A 22,253-nucleotide genomic window follows, 5' to 3' on the forward strand; every position below is an offset into this window, starting at 1 on the left:
GAATGAGGTCACTGCCAACCAGGAGGCCAAAAGGTGAGCCACACTGGAGACAGAGGGAGAGACAGAGAGATGGAGAGGGATGGAGAGAGAGGGAGAGATGGAAAGAGAGAGATGGAGAGAGAGAGATGGAGACAGAGGGAGAGATGGAGAGGGATGGAGACAGAGAGATGGAGAGGGATGGAGAGAGATGGAGAGAGAGGGAGAGATGGAGAGAGAGGGAGAGAGAGATGGAGAGAGATGGAGAGAGAGGGAGAGATGGAGAGGGATGGAGACAGAGAGATGGAGAGGGATGGAGAGAGATGGAGAGAGAGGGAGAGATGGAGAGAGAGGGAGAGAGAGATGGAGAGAGAGGGAGAGAGAGATGGAGAGAGATGGAGAGAGAGGGAGAGATGGAGAGGGATGGAGAGAAAGATGGAGAGAGATGGAGAGAGAGGGAGAGATGGAAAGAGAGAGATGGAGAGAGATGGAGAGAGAGGGAGAGAGAGGGAGAGACAGAGAGATGGAGAGGGATGGAGAGAGATGGACAGAGAGGGAGAGATGGAGAGGGAGAGATGGAGAGAGAGATGGAGAGAGAGATGGAGAGATGGAGAGAGAGATGAAGAGAGAGAGATGGAGGGACAGAGAGATGGAGAGAGAGAGAGACGGAAAGAGAGAGATGGAGAGAGAGATGAAGAGAAAGAGATGGAGAGACAGAGAGATGGAGAGAGAGAGAGATGGAAAGAGATAGATGGAGAGAGAGATGGAGAGAGAGAGAGACTAAGAGAGAGAGATGAAGAGAAAGAGATGGAGAGACAGAGAGATGGAGAGAGAGAAAGAAGGAGAGTGAGAGAAATGGAGAGAGACATGGGAAGAACTAACAAATTAAATATGTTTACAAAATGTTGTGCTAAACCAGCACATTTAGAACAATCCAGACTGAGCTACTGTGACCGAATACAAAGTAAAGTTTGTCTAAATAAATAGACTAGGCCAACTACACACTCACATCCACGTGTGCGCACACACACACTGACACACCACACACAAACATCAACAGAAGCACAGACACACACGCATACCTTGTCCAAGACCCAGGGAGGAGAGTTTGGTGGGGAATTTTTCAGTCACTTTGTGCCCCTGTGGTGACTGTGCATTTAACTATTTGTTTGCTGTTGCAAAACAGCCACACATACATCCCGCTACGCATCCTGCAAGCACAATAACTTCCTGTTGCTGTTCTGCACTCTCACCACCACGTTCATCACAAGTCAGTCTCATACTAGCCGCCCCCCCTCACACTCCTGGATATCAGAAGGCTGGACAGCCAGCTCCGACTGGCTCCACAGAGCTGAGGGTTTGGGGTTGAGAGGAGCCGAGGGCTTGAGGAAAGGGGGACTGACATGGAACAAGCCACATGCCTGCATCCTGAGTTCCAGACCCCTGCAGTCCCCCAGCCCCCCCCCCCCCCCCGGCGCGGCACCGGCCTGCTTCTGATCCACTCCTCAGCTGCTTTTCCTACCGTGGGAAATCACAGCGAGGCGCGAGAGCACACGAGCAGGGGCTGGGATGCAGGAATGCCAGACCATCACTCAGTAGGAGCCGGTCATTGGGGGGGGCCGGTCGGCCTAGGACTTCTGGTCTGGAGGGTCTGCTGTGGGGGAGAGTGGAGGGTCCTGGCTGGTAGAGGCCAAGAGGGCCAGGGACACTGCCCTGCTTTACGGGCCTCCGAGCTGATCTCAGTCTGGAAAAATGTTGTTTGGTCATGGCGTTTAAAAATGTACTGGGATTTGGCTGATAAGAGCAGACTATCTGTGTGTGTGTGACTGTGTGTGTGTGTGTGAGTGAGAGAGAGAGAGAGAGAGAGAGAGAGAGAGAGAGAGAGAGAGAGAGAGAGAGAGAGAGAGAGAGAGAGAGAGAGAGAGAGAGAGAGAGAGAGAGAGAGAAAGGAAAAAAAAAGTGAGGCTATACCATAAGCTTGTTCATAAATGTGTTTTGAGGACTTTGTGTGAGGTAGTCTAATGTCAACAGCTGTCCATGTTTACATGCTGTAGGTAGAGCTTGAAAAAATACTTGATTGGATAGGGGTCGGCTTAATAACCAAACGACTGCAGGTTTTCAGTTCAGGTTAAAGTCTAAATAACTGACATGACATCCCTTTTAAGCAGTCAGGCCTGTTTCTGGAAACCCTTGATGATCATTATATTTTAGGTGCTTGAAAAAAAGCAGTCAAAAATAAGATAAGTTGCTTAACGTGTTCTGTTATCCAATTCAGAGCGTTACCTTGACATTTCTTTTGAAATGTATAAAACGTGTTTGCACATGTTATATTAATTCAACCAAAACTTTGAAGCTATTTGTTTTCCTGCAAAAGGAAATATTTGCCTGTCCTACTATGAGCAAATCATTAGAATAGGCCTTATTGACATCGATATTAATCTTACCAATAGAACAAAAAGTTGTAATTTGTTCAAGCTTGTTTCAGAACTAGCATTTGAGGACATCCATAATTGACAGATAAAAATTGCGCTGGAAAAATGAGAGCAGGTACGCTTCCCTAAACACCACACACACTGTGAAAACGGACCGCTTCAAAGATCACAAGCTTAAAATATAACCTACAACCTATCCACGTCTCTTTTACTGCATAGCAACATCAGACAAATAAAAACACACACAGAGACACACACACACACACAGACACACAAAAAACACAAACACTCACAGCACACGGAAGCAGGCGCACACACTTTAACACTCTCCTTGGAATTTACAGCACAGTCATGCACACACTGTTAAATTCTCCCTTGGCCTAAGACCACTGTTACACACACATGAGCAGGGAGGCCTTTCCCTCTATCCCTAGTATTTAACCCTCTCAAATACACACCAGCACCAACCTACACACACACACACACACACACAGATACACACTTGACCCTCTTCCTATGTGTACCACATTAGGTGCACACGGCAGGCTGGGTACTAGCATGCGAGCAGACAGGGGTCATTCATAAGGAACTCATCTCAATGTCACTGCTGAAAAGACTAGCACACGTGCCAGTAAACACAGTACTCCACTGTGGTAAGAACTTACTGCTACAATGCCATTTTATTGAAGCCACTCGTGGGGAATACGGTGCAATGCCCCACTGCACCATGGCAATGTGTGTGTGTGTGTGTGCGAGAGAGTGTCGCCCTGCATGGGAGCGTACGATGTATGAAACGTTTTACTCAACACACTTGTGTGGCGCAACTGCAATAGGCCTACACACACGCACACACGTTAAGCTGTGCACTGCAGTGAATGTGTGATTTCACGTTCTCCAAACATTTGTTCGGTGTCGCACCTTTTTCCGTACTAGCCTACAAGGGTATGCGTGTTAGAGAAGAAGTGTGTGTGTGTGTGTGTGTGTGTGTGGCATTCCACAGAGAGTCCCTCTCCAAAAGCATCTTCTGGGTGTCTGAAAGGGCGCAAGGCTGCAGTGTGTGTGTGTGTGAGTGCGTGTGAGTGTGTGTGTGTGCGTATGTATGTGAAGGAGGGGAGGGCGCTAATTCACGCTATCCAACACTGCACCACTTAGTAGTAAAACTGTAGTACTTCCAGGGTACCGCACTCTGCCCATTCTGAACCTTGTTGCCAGGGCGTTTAAACTGGGTCACCGGGGAAACAGACATATGAAACAGCAGAAAACAACACCCGCACGGTTGTTACCCCCGACGTCCCCTGTTAGAGTGGGTGTAGTGATCTCACAGTGCGACACCATGAGTCAAATATTTTTTTGGAGATGGTATTTTTTATGCTGTGAGAGGGCGAGCGTTGAAGAGTGTGTGTGTGTGTGTGTGTGTGTGTGTGTGTGTGTTTGTGTGTGTGTGTGTGTGTGTGTGTGTGTGTGTGTGTGTGTGTGTGAAGGCAGTGTGGAGAACATCAGTTGTGACGTACTATGAATACTGGCAGCTGTTTGCTGGCTGGCATATATGACTGCACGGATTATTGATTAAAAAGAAATATTGAAGGTGCTTGACCACTGCATCCAGTCACATATTGATCTGGGAGCTATGGTATGGATTAGAGGTGACTAGTGTTGTTTGGGACCTATTGGCAGGACTGACGATGCAACATCAATGGCAAACGCTTATGCTAGGCAATGGGACATTCATTCCAAAAGGGATTTCCTTGCACAAGCACAAGTGCAATGGTAATACATGCAGTGTGTCATGCACTGGCCTCTTATATAGTATAAAAGCTGTCTGATAAAAAAGTACTAAAAGCACAGTACAACTAAACGCCCTCTCTCTCTCTCTCTCTCTCTCTCTCTCTCTCTCTCTCTCTCTCTCTCTCTCTCTCTCTCTCTCTCTCTCTCTCTCTCTCTCTCTCTCTCTCTCTCTCTCTCTCTCTCTCTCTCTCTCTGTCAATACTGCACATAGAGTAAGTGGGGAAAGTGCCAGAACACATCTTCAATGGCATGCATCTTGAGGTAATGATGGCTTTGTAATAGCAGTTAAACCGGAGTCACGGACTTACAGCTGCTAAATTGTAGATCTTGTGTCTTTATGTCCGTCCCTGAATGTAGGAAGTACTACGAGAGCCACCAGTATACAATGTCAGGAGTATTACGACTAGGGGCAGTCTGTTGGTCTGTTCCACGTACGCTGCTCGGTGGCAAACACAACAACCGGTATCGAGTAACGCTCACCTCTGCTAAACAGGGCCCGCTTTTCTGTGCACAGCGCAGTTTTTGCTTGTAAATGTCAACTACTTATTTTTCACATATTATCAGATACTTCCGCGGAGTTCCATTGGTATATGTCATGACAGAAGTTGCAGTACATCGACAGACTCAACGTCTTGTTTTTCTGGGTCGCTGTATTGGCTGCCTAGCCGAGGTTATGTAGTAGTAGTAGAATCAGCGGTAGTAGTAGTAGTGCATTTGCAATGACAGTGTCAATCGCCTGTAGCCGGCTCTGATAACAATGCAATGCGTCTTTTAGCTCTTGCATGACATTTTACACTTAAAACACACTTCGTGAGCAAGACAGCAAGCCGTACGTTGTATTCAGTAAAGAGCTGCTGCACTTGGTCGATATTACAACCTTGTCTGTAGTTTGGGAGTCTATCCGCACTCCACGTTAAAGTAAGCTGCAACAATAATGAAGAGAAAATAAGTATAGCCTATTTCTCTGTTACACGTCGCAGTGATGCTCGTAAGCAATGTATGGTATGCAGTTAAACATTGAGAAAGTTTAGATTGTGCACCCCCCACCCTCCTTCTTTTCGCTCTGGTTTCTTCCTTGATACTTCACGAGCGAGCTGTGTCACTATTTGTTAGCACGCGATCACCCCCCCAAAAAAGAAGCCAACTGACAGACCGACCGTTGACCGTTGTTGGAAAAATGTGTTATTATCTTAATGGAGTTGAAGACAATTCTAATAAGATTTATTTAGTTTCAACTCACCGTAAGAGCAAGATTCGGCTGGAGACAGACAGAATGATTTATGGTTCTATTCTGCAAATGAGGAAGCTTGCACCATCGTGGTTAATATCCCTTGGCTGTTCGTGGATACAGTGTGGTCCGAACTCGCACTTTGATTTTCCTCCGAGCATGTCTTTTTCCCACAGCAACTCAGACAGGGATAAAAACTATCTCGGTCCCTTTTTCACTACAGTCACAAAATGGTGAATGAACCACTAACAGCTGGCCGGTCTGACCAATCACAGATCAGTGACAGGTACAGTAGCCTATCAACGAGAAAGGTATAAAATAAAGGGCGTAGACTTCTGTCAAGGTCTACAAGATTGACACAAGAAACTGGCTAATGGCGGCACGATACAAACCCAAGCCAGTCCCCTGTCCCAAACTTTACAGTATCCAATAAGGGCATTGGGAACCATAGGAACAGTGTGGGGGCGGGAATAAGGGAGGGTCCAAGTCTGTATCAGTCGCAAACCTCTCTTGCTAAAGCAAAGCGGTATGTTTACCATAACTGACCGCAATCCTTGGACGCACAGTGAACCGGTGTGAATTGTCAAAGTTGTTATCACATTTACAATAGGCTTGTGGGACAACGGTTCTCTTGATATTGTCACTCTGTAATAACAAGGGGTATTGTATATATAATTTCCTGCAGTTGGTAAAATATTTTTCACCATTAGTCCTCCATACCATGTTTTGTGCATTTCTGTAGCTCCATCTCTCTCCTACTCTCTCTCTCACTCGTTGATTCCTCTCCTCTTTCCCTTTCTCTCAGCAACAGACCCTCACTTCGCGGCTGCCAGCCAATCACGGCGTTAAATTCAGCTCTCCCTGACGTCGGTAATTACTCTGCCCCGCCTCTCCCATAGAAAGTGGACGGGGATCTTGGTTGACGTCACTTCATCGACGTGCGATTGGCCAGGCAAGCGATGTCTCTGAGCCAATAGCCAACCGCAGGAATGATGTCATCACGCTAGTTGCCACCAGCTGGACCAAGGGGGTGTGGTCTGGCGTAAACTCGGCTAACCCCGTGTTTGTACTGCAAGTACTACGAGAAAACCGGTGTACCGAGACTCAGTCCAATAAGGCATTCACTTGCCGACAAAAGACAGCTCTAATAAAATATCTCTCTGAATTGAAAATTAATAAACTTTTGAATACAAAGCGTCTGTAAACATAGTATCCATAATGAGGTTTTCACCATTACATCGACTGTTATAGAACATCGAACTGCGGGGGAATCAAATAGGTCTCCTCTTTGGCCAGACAGGAACATTAACAGTTATAGTAAACAACATTACATAATATTTCTTTGTAGTAGACAGACTCATGTAGAGACGCTTGCCCAAACAACGGCCTCGCAGCAGCCCCTGCCGTCAGACGCATCTTATGCATGCATGATGCTGGGAACGAATGTCTGGATAAAATAAGATTACAATCCCTCAGCCATTAGACAACCATTAATGGTTCTTAAAAATGCAATATAATATACATGGAAAAGTGTCTGTGTGTGCGTTTGAGGTTTCACACACTGTCTGATAATCATACAACCAATGTCTAAGAAAGAAAATACAGAAAGAGAGATAGAGAGAGAGAGAGAGAGAGAGAGAGAGAGAGAGAGAGAGAAAATAGTTTGTCAGTGTCGAATCGAAAGACAGAAGACGGAAAACGGCAGGAGGCGACACCTAGTTGTCAAAAGACAACACTGCAGTGTAATGAAGTTTACTTTCTGTCGACTTCAGGATTTACTGTTGTTCTGTGTTTAAAAACCGTTACTGATACCGCTCTTCAATCAGTCATTGCTCCAATTTTCATTTTACACCACAGCGACCACATTTGCTTCTGCATCTGGAGTCTGCATTCATAAGCAATGGGCAGAAAAACTGAAGGAAGTCTCTCTTGTCACTTTATGTTAACTTTATCTGAACTTTAGCTGTAATCCACACATTTGCATGGTACATATATACAATGGTATAGGTAACCGAATCTGAATGAATTCATCAATCTGTCTAAATGTTTACAGTAATAAAACAGCTTTGCGTCAGGTGAAACTTGTTTACACAAAGGGAGACAGATTCACAAGGCGTGGATGACGTCATGTCTGTGCAATGTTCTTTTCACCCTCGTTAGCGAGTCTCCCCCCCCCCCGCCCCCGCCCCTCTCCCTTGGATCCCGACCTTTGACTTCACCCCTCACCCTGGCAACGGCCCCTCTCTATGTGATCATCACTGACCTGTCAATCAAATGTCAGAGGCCCACCCCCCCCTGCCAGGTTTCAGGTCAGCAGATTGGCCTTTGGGAACAGACAGCAATAGAAGCAACGTCTCAAGTGGGAGGCAGTGAGAGGGAGACACACAGAGGTCAGACACTGATGAGAAGCCAACACAACTCTTTTTTTTTTTGGGGGGGGGGGGGGGGTTAGAAACAGAAAAGGTAGTATGTAGATATGTTGTAGGGTTAGATACACTTATCTCAGCACATATCTAATGCCTGGGCCTTGGTTTTAAACACCCTTCGAACCTAAGATGTCAACAGTCCCAGCTGTCTGGGAAGAGGAGACATACTGCCCTGTCAGGTGACATGTTTGTGTTCTCCACCCTGGTCTAACATCTCTGCCTTTCCACAGTAACCAGGCTTCCACAATAACCAGGCTTCCACAGTAACCAGGCCTCCACAGTAACCAGGCCTCCACAGTAACCAGGCCTCCACAGTAACCAGGCCTCCACAGTAACCAGGCTTCCACAGTAACCAGGCTTCCACAGTAACCAGGCCTCCACAGTAACCAGGCTTCCATAGTAACCAGGCTTCCATAGTAACCACGCCTCCAAAGCCTGAGGCCGGCTCTTGGAATGTCATCCAGCTCTGGCTCCTGTATCACTGACAGTCACTGTAGCCTTACTGTAACCCCTGACCCCCTGACCCCCTGACCCCTAACCTCAGGTCTTCTGGCCCTCTCTTTGTCTGCATAGTGACAGTGCCAGTAACTGACAACAAGTGAGTGGATGTGAAGCGTCCAAGGCTGAGTTGTTGCTGAGTTACATGGGTTGATATTGGCTTCAGATGCCTTTGAATCCACAACGAGGAGGATTAGAGACAAACCAGGCTTTATTTGGGCCTAGGTCTGCATCCAGAGACATACGGCTCTTCCACTCACTCACCCACCCACCCACACCATGTCCCTGTGGCCATGGCGACGTGTGTTCACATAGAAAAAGTTGACAGTGGATGCCATTAGTCCCGGCATACAGACGAGTGGGTGTGTTTCTCAACAACACTAAACTTTTTTGCGTTTTGGCGCCGCAAAAGGCATAAGGTCCTGAGGACAAAGTTAGCAAGTTGCCATAGTTATACAGCTAGACCGTGAGGACACGCGATATGTTATGCCCGACTTTCCCTGTATAGAAGTGTATTCTGTTCTATATATTGTATCAATGAGTTCCACCCATTGTATCTTTCCATGGCTGGCGTTCTTCTGCAGACAGATTGCGTATCGAGTGTCAGGGTGAGCCAAGCCTGTTCCTGGAACTGCAGCAGTCTTCACAGCTCTCGTCCACCTTCCTCCTCAACCGCATGCAGTCAACTCCCCCCATCTCTTCCCCCAAACCAACCAAAAAAGCACCCTGGGCAATTAGAAGCGATTAGATCTGATAAATGATCCCTTGAAGCTATGAAGGGTTTAGGAGGGGCACAGAGAGAGAGAGAGAGAGAGAGAGAGAGAGAGAGAGAGAGAGAGAGAGAGAGTGAAGGAGGGAGACAGAGAGAGCGAGAGAGAGAGAGGGAGAGAGAGAGGGAGGCAGAGAGAGAGAGAGAGAGAGAGAGAGAGGGAGGGAGAGAGAGAGGGGGGGAGAGAGAAAGAGAGAGAGAGGGAGAGAGAGAGAGAGAGAGAGAGAGAGAGGGAGGGAGGGAGGGAGGGAGGGAGGGAAAGAGAGAGAGAGAGAGAGAGAGAGAGAGAGAGAGAGAGAGAGAGAGAGAGAGGGAAGCATACTTTGCGGCGGTCTACGCCCCCCACCATTTTGCCTCATACTATGGTGCTGACAGTTGATAAGCAGGTGGATGGGCAAAGAGGTGGGGCTGTAATATGCTAAGGAGATCTGAGTGTGTGTGTGCAGGCGAAAAATAGGGAAAGGGGGAGGGCGAGAATGAGAGAGAGACAGAGGTCAGAGACAGAGGACAGTGTGTATCTGTAAGAGAGAGCGAGAGAGAGGGAGTGAGGGAGAGTGTGTGAAAGAGAGAGAGTGTTTGTGCGTGAGAGAGAGAGTTTGCGCGTGTGTAAGAGAGAGAGGACTGTGACTAATTGTTGGGAGGTCTTGTGACAGCAGCCATTCCAAACGAACAAGTGCTTTACAAAAGTTAGCCCTCAACTCTGTGACACACAAAAATCGACCAAGATAAAAGCTCCTTAAGTGTCGGAGACGCCGCCAGGCGTAGGTTCGGCGACGGAGTGCTGCCCAGTGATTGGCCACTGCTTTGTGACACTGATGAAAGGGTAGGAAAAACACAACGGCGCGAGCGGAGCATAATGGCGTCGTTAAACCCTGACAGAGGTCGTAAAAAAGGGGCCAACTGCCACACGAGCCGTGGCAGGCAGTACAGTAGGCCCAGTGTGCAGTAGGCCCCATTCTGTGACGCGGTAACACGACACCTTTCAGCTGTTCCTGGGGATGCGTGCCTTCCGGGAGGCGAACGGACAGGGTTCTTCTGTGGAGAACGGCCCTTGTCGAACACATTCCTCTCTTTATGAGGGTAGGATATGTTGAGGCAGCAGGCTTGAGAATACTGTACATTGGTGGCGGTGGGGAGAGTTGGGGGGGGGGGGGGTTAGGGTTAAGGTTACCCCTAACCCTTGGGGAGGGGGGGGGGTTAGGGTTAAGGTTACCCCTAACCCTTGGGGAGGGGGGGGGGTTAGGGTTAAGGTTACCCCTAACCCTTGGGGAGGGGGGGGGGTTAGGGTTAAGGTTACCCCTAACCCTTGGGGAGGGGGGGGGGTTAGGGTTAAGGTTACCCCTAACCCTTGGGGTAGGGGGGGGGTTAGGGTTAAGGTTACCCCTAACCCTTGGGGAGGGGGGGGGGTTAGGGTTAAGGTTACCCCTAACCCTTGGGGAGGGGGGGGGGTTAGGGTTAAAGTTACCCCTAACCCTTGGGGTAGGGGGTTAGGGTTAAGGTTACCCCTAACCCTTGGGGTAGGGGGTTAGGGTTAAGGTTACCCCTAACCCTTGGGGTAGGGGGTTAGGGTTAAGGTTACCCCTAACCCTTGGGGTAGGGGGGGGGGGTTAGGGTTAAGGTTACCCCTAACCCTTGGGGTAGGGGGTTAGGGTTAAGGTTACCCCTAACCCTTGGGGTAGGGGGTTAGGGTTAAGGTTACCCCTAACCCTTGGGTAGGGGGGGGGGTTAGGGTTAAGGTTACCCCTAACCCTTGGGGTAGGGGGTTAGGGTTAAGGTTACCCCTAACCCTTGGGGTAGGGGGTTAGGGTTAAGGTTACCCCTAACCCTTGGGGTAGGGGGTTAGGGTTAAGGTTACCCCTTAACTTTTTTGGGGTAGTTAGGGCAGACGACTTTCCTATCTTTGATGTGTAGCTCAAAATCCCTTTGAAAGGTTCTCACCTACTTTGGTGTGTGTTCTCTGTCAAGGTACATTTAGTCATTTAGCAGATGCTCTTATCCAGAGCGACTTACAGTATGTACAGGGACATTCTCCCCGAGGCAAGTAGGGTGAAGTGCCTTGCCCAAGGACACAACGTCAATCGGCACGGCTGGGAATCAAACCAACAACCTTCTGATTATTAGCTTGACTATTAACCATCTGACCCCCCTTCTTAGTTTTGACTCTTAAAGAGCTGTCATTTACTTTTGCTTTGAGTGCTGTCTGCCTCCCTACTGCATGAAAATGTTCACACTTTTTTTTATTTTTCTCAGAAAATTCTCCATGAGGCTTTTTCACAGTACACTTTTTGAACAGCAGAGGGGGATATACATTCGACAATGGTGGAAGGCAACAGTGTATTCAGTGCTCATTCTCATAGCATGGCTGCCCTTGAAGTTAATAACTACTTCAGTAAAGCTGTTAGTTTTTCTATTTACAGGAAACTGTTTGTATTAAACAAATTGCCACAGAACTGTGTGTAAAAAGTGTGTGTTTGAGAGAGAAAGGGGGGGAGAGAGAAAGAGTGAGAGAAAGAGAAAGAAGGGTAAAGATATGGAATAATTCTTGTGTTGTGGTTAATAGAGGGGTCTTCTCTAGAGAGGATGTGGCCAAGCTGTAAGTGAAGCACACCACACAATGTGTGGAAGTCCACACGAGGCTCCTTCACCTCAACCTCATCTCGTGTTTTCTCTGCAAACGTGAGTCTGTGCAGTGATGCTATCGTACAGCAGGAGCGGGCTTACCGGCCAGGAACCAGTCTGTGCAGGAGTCACCGTATGTAATGTGTGTTCTGCAAAGCATGCATACAAATGTGTGTGTGTGTGTGTGTGTGTGTGTGTGTGTACGGTGGGAGGCAGACGGGTTAAGTTTCCGCGAAAGCATGTGCTGTACGAGAGCGAGAGAGGAAGTGGTACAGGTGAGAGAGCTCAGTGGTTACCGTGGTCTCTCGCTCTCTCTCTCTCTCTCTCGCAGCCTGTGAATCCACACCTGTATAGAACAGAGGGGTTCTGCAGGGCCGGGACAGAGGAAGATTCTAGAGGCCCCGGCGAAGAAAACCATCTTAGTGGCCACCAGACACACCTGGCAGCTGGGCTTCACCGTACACGCTGACCCTGTGGGAGTCACTGCATGTGAGTACCACACAATAGGCTGTGGGACAGGAACTGTGTCTGTGTGTGTGTGTGTGTGTGTGTGTGTGTGTGGGGTTGTAGTTTGTAGTTCTCGTTTGTTCCAACTGTCACCTGGTGACCTGCAAAAATCAAATCAGGTGCTCTGTAAAAGAACAGAGTACAGATTCACTTGATTTTCAAAAGATCCAGGGCGGCAACGTGAAATGATTGCACCTCGGTGCGGCGGCGTCGGCAGTTCTAATGTGTTCTTTCCGGTGTGACAGCCTCCCTCACCTTGGTCGCCCTCCCAGCCCACGGTTCCTGTCTCCAGGCCGGTGACGTCACACTGATGTGTGTGTTTGTGCGCTCCACGCAACGTGGAAGTGTTATATGGCGGTGTACCAAAGTGCTTTTTCTCATCATGACACATGAAAGCTCAGAGGCGTTCTCGTCACAGGAGCTGTGTGTGGGTGTGTGTGCGTGTGTGTGTCTGTGTGCTTGTGTTTCTCATTGTAATGTCACCCATACCGGAATGATAAAGGAAAAAAATCCCACTTCATATGTACAGTTTATACCTGTATTTTGCAGTGATTATAATTATAATATTCTTGTCTATAAGTAGTTAGAGAACGTGATTATTTATGATCAGAATGTTGACAAACAAACCACAGACATTGACATGGTTTTTAACCAGTTTTAATTAACCCTGATTACATCTTAATTACAAGTTTGGAATAAAATAAAATAAACACGAAAGAATTAAAGTAGAGAAAGTCAATGTTACATCATGGTATTAAATCTTATCTCTCCATCCGAGTGTTACGTAACCGTTTAGGGTTAGGAGTAGAAATGGGGGAGAGAGAGAGAGAGAGATAGTAGGAGATTGAGAAAGATAGACCTTTCACAGTAAAACAATACACATCTTTTTTTCTTCTTTTAAAATAATACAATCCCGAAAAAATGAAATAATATACAATAGCTCGAGAAAAAAGTAACAATATAAAATAAAAATTACAACACGTGACAGATCAAATCATACCACCCCTTCCCTCCCTGCAAGTTAAATCCTTGCCCCAAATACCCCCCCCCCCACCCTTCCCACCCTCTCAGTCCCCACTGTCATTTCTGTCATCATAGCAACTCTCAGAATTAAAATGACACTTTTTAAATGTATCTTACAAATGTAAAAACTACACCATGAACCGGAGGGGGGGGGGGGGCTTACAGAGGACCACGGTCCACATTACCACGGGCGATGTGCACAAAATAAAGAAATGAAAAAACAAAATAAAACTGTAATAGCTACGAGTGAGCCATGGATTAATGGGGTGGGGTGGGGGTAAATAATCAAACAATGACAATAATGATAACATCCACAACAACAACAACAACAATAATAATAATAAACAGCAATATTGACATCAGAAAAGAAGAATAAAACACTTGAGTTGAGTTTCTTTTTCTAACGACTGAAACAAAAAAACAATGTTGTCTTAGTGCAGTCTGTGTGCCCTTCGCTACCTGGGATCTGGTCTCTGGACTAAGAGGGACTAGGACACTAGGAATGCCGCGACTTAATCTAACTGGCTAGGGCCTCGTCCTTCCGCACCATGACTGAGTCCCATCACACCACAGAGAGGCGAAAGGTGGACAAGGCTTGCTATAGAGAGAACAGAGAGAGAGAGAACATCGAGAGGAGAAGGTGACAAACAGCAGAGCAGGCAGCATGATAGCCAGTCTGTCACCTAGATATGGATGAGTATTAGTAAGGCAGCTGTCAGGTTACATACAGACACGGGGTGGGGGCGCAGGCAAGGGATGGGGGAGACCGTGTGTGTGTGTGTGTGTGTGTGTACTGACCATCACAGGGGTCTAAGGAGGACATGCGATCAGCTCAGCCAGCCTGATAGCGTCCCCGGTTCTGACTCATCATGCGTTTGATTGGCTCAGGCTGGTGGTGGGGTACATTTAAGACTTGACCAATCAGAAGCCTGGTTTTCGACCTGTCCCCAGAACTCAACGCTCAGGGATTTAAACAAACATCTACGAAGCACAGCAGGGTCAAATACAGGAGGCGTGAGTGTTTGCAGGACTGTGTGTGTGTGTTTACGCTTCCATGTTATGTGTGTTCTTTAGAGTCTACCCAAGACCCAGTCTGACATAATGCCAGCTTCCTCTTATCTTACAGTGTACCCAGGGGCAGCCTAATCCCAGTGTAAACCAAGGGCATAAGGGCTAACTGGAGTTCACTAACAGCCCACCCTGAAACCTCCAGGCTGCAACGCAGAGCACAGGTTAAGCAGATGGGGACTACACATGGACTGGGTTACCCACGCATTAGAAAATGATTATCGATCGTTAGTTACTGCATAATAGTCTGGCCGACCACCCTTGGTGGTTGTGTCTTCTCTGGCTTGTTTTTCCTGGTTAAAATGTTGTAGTTTTTCTGTGTTTTTTTTTCATAAAAATTGCCTGCAAAAAAACTACCAACAATAAGGTCCCTCAATCTTGCCCGACTTGGTCTTCACACCTTTTTTTTCTGGTTACCTGATCAGATGGAGGAAGTGACATCAGGAGGAAGTGACACCACCACCCCTGACCCCTGATCAAAAAAAAAAAAAAAAAAACACTTCTACAAAAAGAATCCTGAATATGTCATTTCATTAAATGCTTTGTCTTTTTAAAAATCTCAATTTATACTTTTCATATATAATATATAAAGATATAGTTTGTATGTGTGTGTATATATGCCATTAGGACAAAGAATTTGTACATGCTATAAAAACAAGGCATAGAGAGGCAGTGTGTGTGACAGAGGGTTAGGATCGTCCACCCTCTCTCCGGGATGTGCTTCTTCTAAAGGCTGCCAGCCCAGCCCAGCCCAGCCCAGCCCACTGTCCAGCCCAACACCGCCCACCACTCTGTCCTCCGTCCAGGGCCCAGTCCCACAGGGCGAAGCACAGGTCCGGAGAGAGCGAGAACCAGTTAAGGAACTAAAGGCAGTGTGGTGTGCGGGCGAGTTTGTGTGTGTGTGTGTGCGCGCGCATCTTTTGCTGGTTTAGTTAACACTATCAAATTAGGCCTGTTAGACTGGGGGGGGGGTGGGTGCAGGGGGTGCAGGGGGTGCTGGGGGGGGGGCGCGCGCGGGGGGGGGGGGGGGGGAGCTGGTGTGTGAGGAGCTCCTGCTTGAGGGACTCCAGGTCATGGCCTTCGGCTCACTAGGCTATCACAGACTGGGCCCAGGACCCCCCGCAGACGACACCCACCCACCCACCCACTCCCACGTTTCCTACCATCCCTCCCCTCCAGCTGAGAGAGAGAGGGAGGAAGGGAGAGAGAGGGAGCGAGGGAAAGCTTGTGGTCCTTCAGGCGCTGTGTCTGTTTAGCTGGACACCAACAGCCAAGCCCGGAAGTTCCCATACACCCCTCCACTGTGTGTGTGTGTGTCTGTGTGTGTGTGTCTGTGTGTGTGTCTGTGTGTGTGTGTGTGTGTCCGTGTGTCTGTGTGTGTGTGTGTGTGTCTGTGTGTGTGTGTCCAGTATAGTACAGCGAGCGGCTTCCCTGAGTGGAGTGGCAAGTTCTTGTGAGAAGTTCTACCGGTTCACCCTGACACCGTCCTACGATGCTGGCTTACTACATGCCCCTCTCCTGGGCCACCCTCTTATGAACCAGGCTTAGAAAGGGGGGGTTTGGGGCAGGGGGCGTTCTGTACATTCTTCTTAACTCTCCCTGTCTCAGGGGCAGGGTGGTATTACATAGGGGGTGGTTCAGGCACTTTTAGAAGCCCCCCCCGTCACATCTGTACAAAAATTTTAAAAAAATCTGTGAGCTTGTTCTACAAGGGCTTGGCCCGGGCTGGGGGCCAGGGGGCCCCTGAGCAGAGAGACTTGGACCCTGGACCTGGGGCAGTCAGAAGGCAGGGAAGGAGCTGCTGGACCTGGGAGTGTGGGTCCAGGAGGCTGGAGGTGCAGTCTGGAGGGTGATGGGGGATCCAGGAGGCTGGAGGTGCAGTCTGGAGGGTGGTGGGTCCAGGAGGTTGGAGGTGCAGTCTGGAGGGGATCAGTAGGTTGTGCTGCAGCGCTGGCTGAGACAGGGGAAGATCACCCACCCTCATCATCACCACCATCCTTCCCCAGTTTCAGTCACCGTCCCTGGACTTCTCTGAGCCAGGCACGCCTCCCCCCCTCCCCTCCGAGTCGACCCGGGGTCCCTGTACAGATGGAGGGGGGTGGGGGTACAGAGTTGGGGGTCTGGGTGGAGCAGGACTGTGTGTGTGGAGATGTGGGCTCTCTCAGGTCCGAGCGGGTTTAAGGACTAGTTGGGGGCGTCAGTGAGGAGGTGTGTTCCAGCCAGAGAAGTCAGACTGTCAATGGGACTCATTTACACTGATCTGTACAGCCATACACTTGTACTGTAGTGTTTATCAGTGTGTGTGTGTGTGTGTGTTTGAGATCAGCAGTCCTTGTTCTCTAGAGACAGTTGGGCAGTGGCACGGTGCAGGTCAGAGGTCAGCCTCCTGTGTGCCAGGGGGGGCGGGGGGCATACGTAGCCCCCCAAGGGGGGCGGGCTGTCCCCGTCCCCGCTGCCGTTCTCCTCCGTCTCCATCCCTTCGCCATTCCTCCCCCTCTCCCTCTCCTCCCCCCGCACCTTCTTGTCGTCAGACTCCTCCAGGGACGCCTCCATGCGCTGGTCCTCGCTCCAGCGCCGCTTGAAGCGCAGCTTCAGCGGGATGCACTGGGTGGGGGCGGGGCCGGCGCTGTGGGGGGGCGGCGGGGGGGTGGAGTCGCCCGGCTCGGCCGGCTCGCTCTTCAGGGCGGGCGGTGGGGCGCCGCCGCGGGAGGGGGCGTGCGCGGGGGTGAAGAAGGGCAGCAGGCCCGGGGGGGGGGGGCGCGGGGGCCTTGAACACGTCCTCGTCCAGGTCCTCTCCGTCGTGGGGGTGGGGGGGGCCGGAGGCCAGGCCGTTGGGGGGGTAGTGGGGGGGGCCCCGGAGGCGGGCGTGGTGGGGGTGGCGCGCGTAGAAGAGGTCGTACTCGTCGTCGCGGTCGTCGTCGCTGATGTCGGTGACCTCCACCTCCTCCTCGGACTCAATGTCGGAGATGGGCTCCACCTAAGGCAGGCACAGGGACAGCAGACGGTCAGAGATGGAGAGAGAGAGAGAGGGGGGCAGGCGTCTCCATGGAGACCTGCCCAGCTCTTTGTCGCGTTCAAGCTGCGGGAGAAATCACCTGATTTCTCATGTGCTGAAGTTCATCAACATCTGTTCATGTCGTGTCTTATTATCATTCATTCATTCATTTATTCATTCATTCATGCATGCGTTCCTAATGTAACCTATACTGTGTACTGTTGACAGCCACAGATCTATGATGTAGTGAAAAACACTAGGGGTGGGAATCTTTTGGTACCTCCCGATTCGATTTGCTTCTTGGGGTCAAGAGGTGATAAAAACATTAGAATAATAGATCCATTTTTTTTTAAATAATACATCATAAAAAAAAACGATTCACATTGTGAATCAATCTCAATTGCTAGCAGACTGAATCACGATTCAAATGTGAATCGATTCCCCCCCCCCCCCCCCACCCCTAAACAACACCCACTGTCTCTCTGTGTCATCTTTGTCCCTTTCTACTATGAGCCAGCGCCTGTGTTCTGAACACACACTGGAGGAGTGCGTTCAGACGATTCCCACGCGTACCCCCGGGCCTCACCTTGATCTTGGGCAGGCCGGCGCTGTTGAGGGAGCCGCTGGAGGACGAGTTGGACACCAGGCCCGAGCCTCCGGCCGCGCTCAGGTCGCTACCGAACGACAGCGAGGAGCCCAGGCCCGAGGTGGAGGACAGCGAGCCAGAGCCCGATGACAGCGAGCCTTGCCTGGGGTTCCCCCCGCACCCGTGGCCCTGGCTCTGGCCTTCCCGCTGCTTCTTCCCCAGCGGCGGCGGCTGCAGCTTGAACTTGAAGGGCGACATGTGCGGCGGGTCCTCGCCCAGGTGCAGCGGGTGGTGGAGGGGGTGGGAGTGAGGGTGGGAGTGAGGGTGGGGGTGGGAGTGGGCCGAGTGCGGGCGGTGGTGGCTGTTGTGGCGCTCCCCTCCCCCTCCCCGCTCCCCTCCTCCTCCCCCCCTCTCCGCGGCCAGGGAGCTCTTGTCGGGCGCGGCGCGGTGGGGCTGGGGGATGATGATGTTGGGGTAGTGCAGGAAGGCGCGGGGGCTGAGGTGGTAGTTGTAGACGCTCTGCGTGTGGGCCTGCAGGTAGCGCTTCATGTCCTCGGGGTTGAAGGAGAAGTGGGAGCCCAGCATGGGGGACAGGGAGGGGGAGGGTGAGTAGGGCAGGTGGGAGGACGGGGTCATGGACAGGGCTGGGGACAGCGGGGGGGCCAGTAAGCCCGCCCCGCCTCCCGGCCCGGGCAGGGGGGACACGGGGAAGGGGGACATGGAGTCGGGGTGGCCCCGGTGGCCGGGGGGCCCTCGGGGGCCGGCGTGGGCGGGGTTCCCCGGGCCGCCATACATGCGGAACAGCGACTCGTGGGAGAGACGGGGGTGGATGATGCTCCTGTAGCCCCCCCCTCCCCCTCCTCCTCCTCCGCCCCCCAGCCCCCGCTCCCCGCCCCGCTCCTCCCCCCCGCCCCCGTTACTCTCCTCGATCTCGGAGTTGACGGAGGTGCCGTCGCTGCAGTCGCTCACGGAGCCGCGCGCCATTCGCCGGGCCACGGCACTGAACACGCCCCCGGGGCTGCGCAGGTCCTCATTGGGCGAGAGCACGTCGGAGGGCGTGGAGGGCGGGAAGCGGAAGTGGCTGGAGGCGCCGGTGGGGACAGGAGGGGCGCTCTGGGGTACCCCGCTCCCTGAGGGAGGAGGAGAGAGGGAAAAGAAGGGAGGAGGAGGAGAAGGAGGGACAGGGACAGCACAGAGATGATGAGAGGGTAATACACACTGTTCTGCTGAGTAATCTTAAGGATTAGTCTCACTGGGCTATCGTAGGCTTAAGTGGTGTCACACACACACACACACGAGCGAGTCGTACCAGTGGAGCCCATGTCAATGAAGGGGTAGTTGACCAAGACCAGCTTGTTGAAGTTGAACTTGTAGGTAAACCTCTTGCCCTTGGTCTTGTGGAGGATTCTCTTGTTATAGTAATACCTGTGTAGAGAAGACCAGAGAAGGGTTACAGTCACATACACACACACAGACAGACTGACACAGACAGACAGACAGAGACACACACACAGACGAACAACATGTTTGATAGGCCTTTCTCGTCTCTCAACATGCCAATGTTGAATATTAGTAAGTGTTGTCTGATATCAATACAAATGCTAAGTGATGGATGGGTAAGAGGAGAGGTGTAAAGAGGAGGAGATGACAACATGAATGTTGGGCGGATGATGCCGCCCCCCCCCCCCCCCCCCCGTGGAAACGAAGAGAGCTCTCCTGTTGGTACACACTGCTCTGTTTGTCTGTGTGTGTGTGTCTGTGTGTCTGTCTGTCTGTCTGTGTGTCTGTGTGTCTGTCTGTCTGTCTGTGTGTCTGTCTGTGTGTCTGTGTGTCTGTGTGTCTGTCTGTCTGTCTGTCTGTGTGTCTGTCTGTGTGTCTGTCTGTCTGTCTGTGTGTGTGTCTGTCTGTGTGTCTGTCTGTCTGTGTGTCTGTGTGTCTGTGTGTCTGTCTGTCTGTCTGTCTGTGTGTGTGTGTGTGTGTCTGTGTGTCTGTCTGTGTGTGTCTGTCTGTGTGTCTGTGTGTGTGTGTGTGTGTGTGTGTGTGTGTGTGTGTGTGTGTCTGTCTGTGTGTGTGTCTGTCTGTGTGTGTCTGTCTGTCTGTGTGTCTGTCTGTGTGTCTGTCTGTGTGTGTGTCTGTCTGTGTGTGTGTGTGTAATCCCAGTCCTGTCTAAACAAGGTCACAATGTACAGCACTCAGGGGTCTCTTGGACACACCAGGTCTTATAGACACAACACACACTCACACACTCACACACACACACACACACACACACACACACACACAGGCAGACACACAGTGTCATTCTATGAGGCTGCCCATCTCTTTACATAACGCCAAACTAAACCCTGTCCATAATTTGTCGTAGCTTTATCTGTTTATGTAACTCCTATTCTTCTGGCCTACCCTAGTTGCCTAGAAGTCTCCATTAATGTTAACCTTTCAACCACAGCCCTTTACATAACACTGCTCCTTATTCTCCTCCCCTTCTCTATATCCTTTTACATAACCCAACCCCCCATCCTCACGCCGTGTGTGTGTGTGTGTTCGTTGACGCGTGTGAGAGACTGAGAAGAGTAACTGTGAGAGTCACTGTGTGTGTGTGTGTGTGTGCCTCTGTGTACACACACCTGTTTGTTCAAGCCCTCTTCCTCGTTCCTAATGCGTGTGAGAGATGGAGGTTTCCTACTTTCTGCTGGGTCACTATGGTTTGTGTCTCTGGGGGGCACACAGCGTGTGCAGTACTGCGACTCTGTGGCTGTACAGCTCAGCGAGGAGGAAGGATGCTAGCCTTACCTGGGCTAGCATCCTGGATGACCTTGTCCAGTCTGGCTAGCATGCTGGCTAGCAGGCCGGCTGCCGATCCATTATCTTAACTGAGCTGGCTGGCAATCTTTATGGTTGCCTGTCATTACCTAGGATGACTCTCTGGCGGTCTGGCTGTCATTATCCAGGCTGGCTGGTGTTAGCAGGGTAGGGGTTAGTCTGACCTGGACCTCTGCAATCCTGCTTATTAAGGGACTGGCTGCTCATGGTGTGGTGTACACTGTTGCTCATTCCCATCCGTGTGTCTCTCCCTGCGTCCCTCTGCGTCCCTCTGCGTCTCTCTGTCCCCCCCCCCTCTGTCTCTCTCTTTCCTCTGCCTCACAGTTTTCCCTCTCTCCCTCCAGGGACAGAGGCAGGACAGAGGCAGGACAGGCCTACACTGTTGAAAACATTGTTTACGCGCCCAAGCACAAAGCAGCATGTCATTCCTACTCGGTGGTGGGGGGGGTGGGGGGCTTGGGGCACTCTCACAAGGGCTGGGGGGGGCTGGGAGGGGGGTTCAACATGGGACAACCAAGTGGTTCCTGTGGCCCAGCAGCCTGAGGGGAGTGTGAGTCCAGTGTCAGAGGGAGATGGAGACAGGTCGGCCCACGAGGGGCTGTGTGACCGAGCTGCTCCACCTCTGACCACCACTGCTGGAGACAGTCGCTAACACTGGTTCTACTAACTTTGCAGCATAACCACACACACACACGCACGCACGCACACACGCTGTACTCCTCAGTCGTCACATAACCCAGACAGTCTGGGGAGCACTTTGAAGAGCATTTGAACTCACTTCAAAAGAGAAGAAAGGGATTCTTTGAGCGCCTGCATTTAGCTGGCCACCCCATCTCTCTCTCTCTCTCTCTCTCTCTCTCTCTCACACACTCACACACTCACACACTCACACACTCACACACACACACTCACACTCACACACACTCACACACACTCACACTCACACACACTCACACACACACTCTTCCCCCTCCTCCAGAGTACATCTTTATTACAGACCTGCAACCTTACAATCAGATCGAACAATCTACATGAGGACTTAGCCAAAGCCTTCCAGGAAACAATGTGTTGTGTAGTGACTGGATAGGGGACAGGGATTACCATGGTGATTACAGATGGACTGATCAAAGCAGAGAAACGTACGGGATGGAAGGATGGAACGAGGGAGAGATACAGAGGGCGGGGGGGGGGGGGGGGGAGAGAGAAGAGAGCGAGAGAGAAAGAGATTGAAATGAACAGGAAAGAAGCTTAAAACAGATTGTGATGTTTGACACTATAACCTGCCTTTCTGTTTCCCAACTCTTCATTTTTGGCTTGGAGGGTATCGCCAGTCATCTAGCAAGTTTCAGACAAGCTATATCTGGTAATACACACACACACAGTGCCGTGCCTATTGTGGAGCAGTAAATAGGCGCTGACTGTGACAGGAAGTCAGGATTACAATGCTCCCCATGAGCCCCTGGTTATTTTCTGCCTCTTTCGTCAGAGCTGGTACACACACACGCTGCTCATACTCAG

General features: G+C 50.6%; 1 protein-coding gene across 1 annotated transcript in view; it reads right to left on the reverse strand.

The window, feature by feature from the left end:
- Positions 1 to 15,473: 15,473 nt before the first annotated feature.
- erfl3 (Ets2 repressor factor like 3) overlaps positions 15,474 to 22,253 on the reverse strand; it is a 40,051-nt gene continuing 33,271 nt past the window's right edge. The window contains 4 exon segments of the mRNA XM_084667943.1: positions 15,474 to 17,088; positions 17,090 to 17,308; positions 17,913 to 19,042; positions 19,222 to 19,337. Coding sequence (XP_084524069.1) covers positions 16,654 to 17,088; positions 17,090 to 17,308; positions 17,913 to 19,042; positions 19,222 to 19,337 — 1,900 coding nt within the window. The 3' untranslated portion in view covers positions 15,474 to 16,653.

Source organism: Hypomesus nipponensis, chromosome 2, assembly GCF_054491055.1.
Source record: "Hypomesus nipponensis isolate SF chromosome 2, ASM5449105v1, whole genome shotgun sequence".
NCBI classification, from domain to species: Eukaryota; Metazoa; Chordata; class Actinopteri; order Osmeriformes; family Osmeridae; genus Hypomesus; species Hypomesus nipponensis.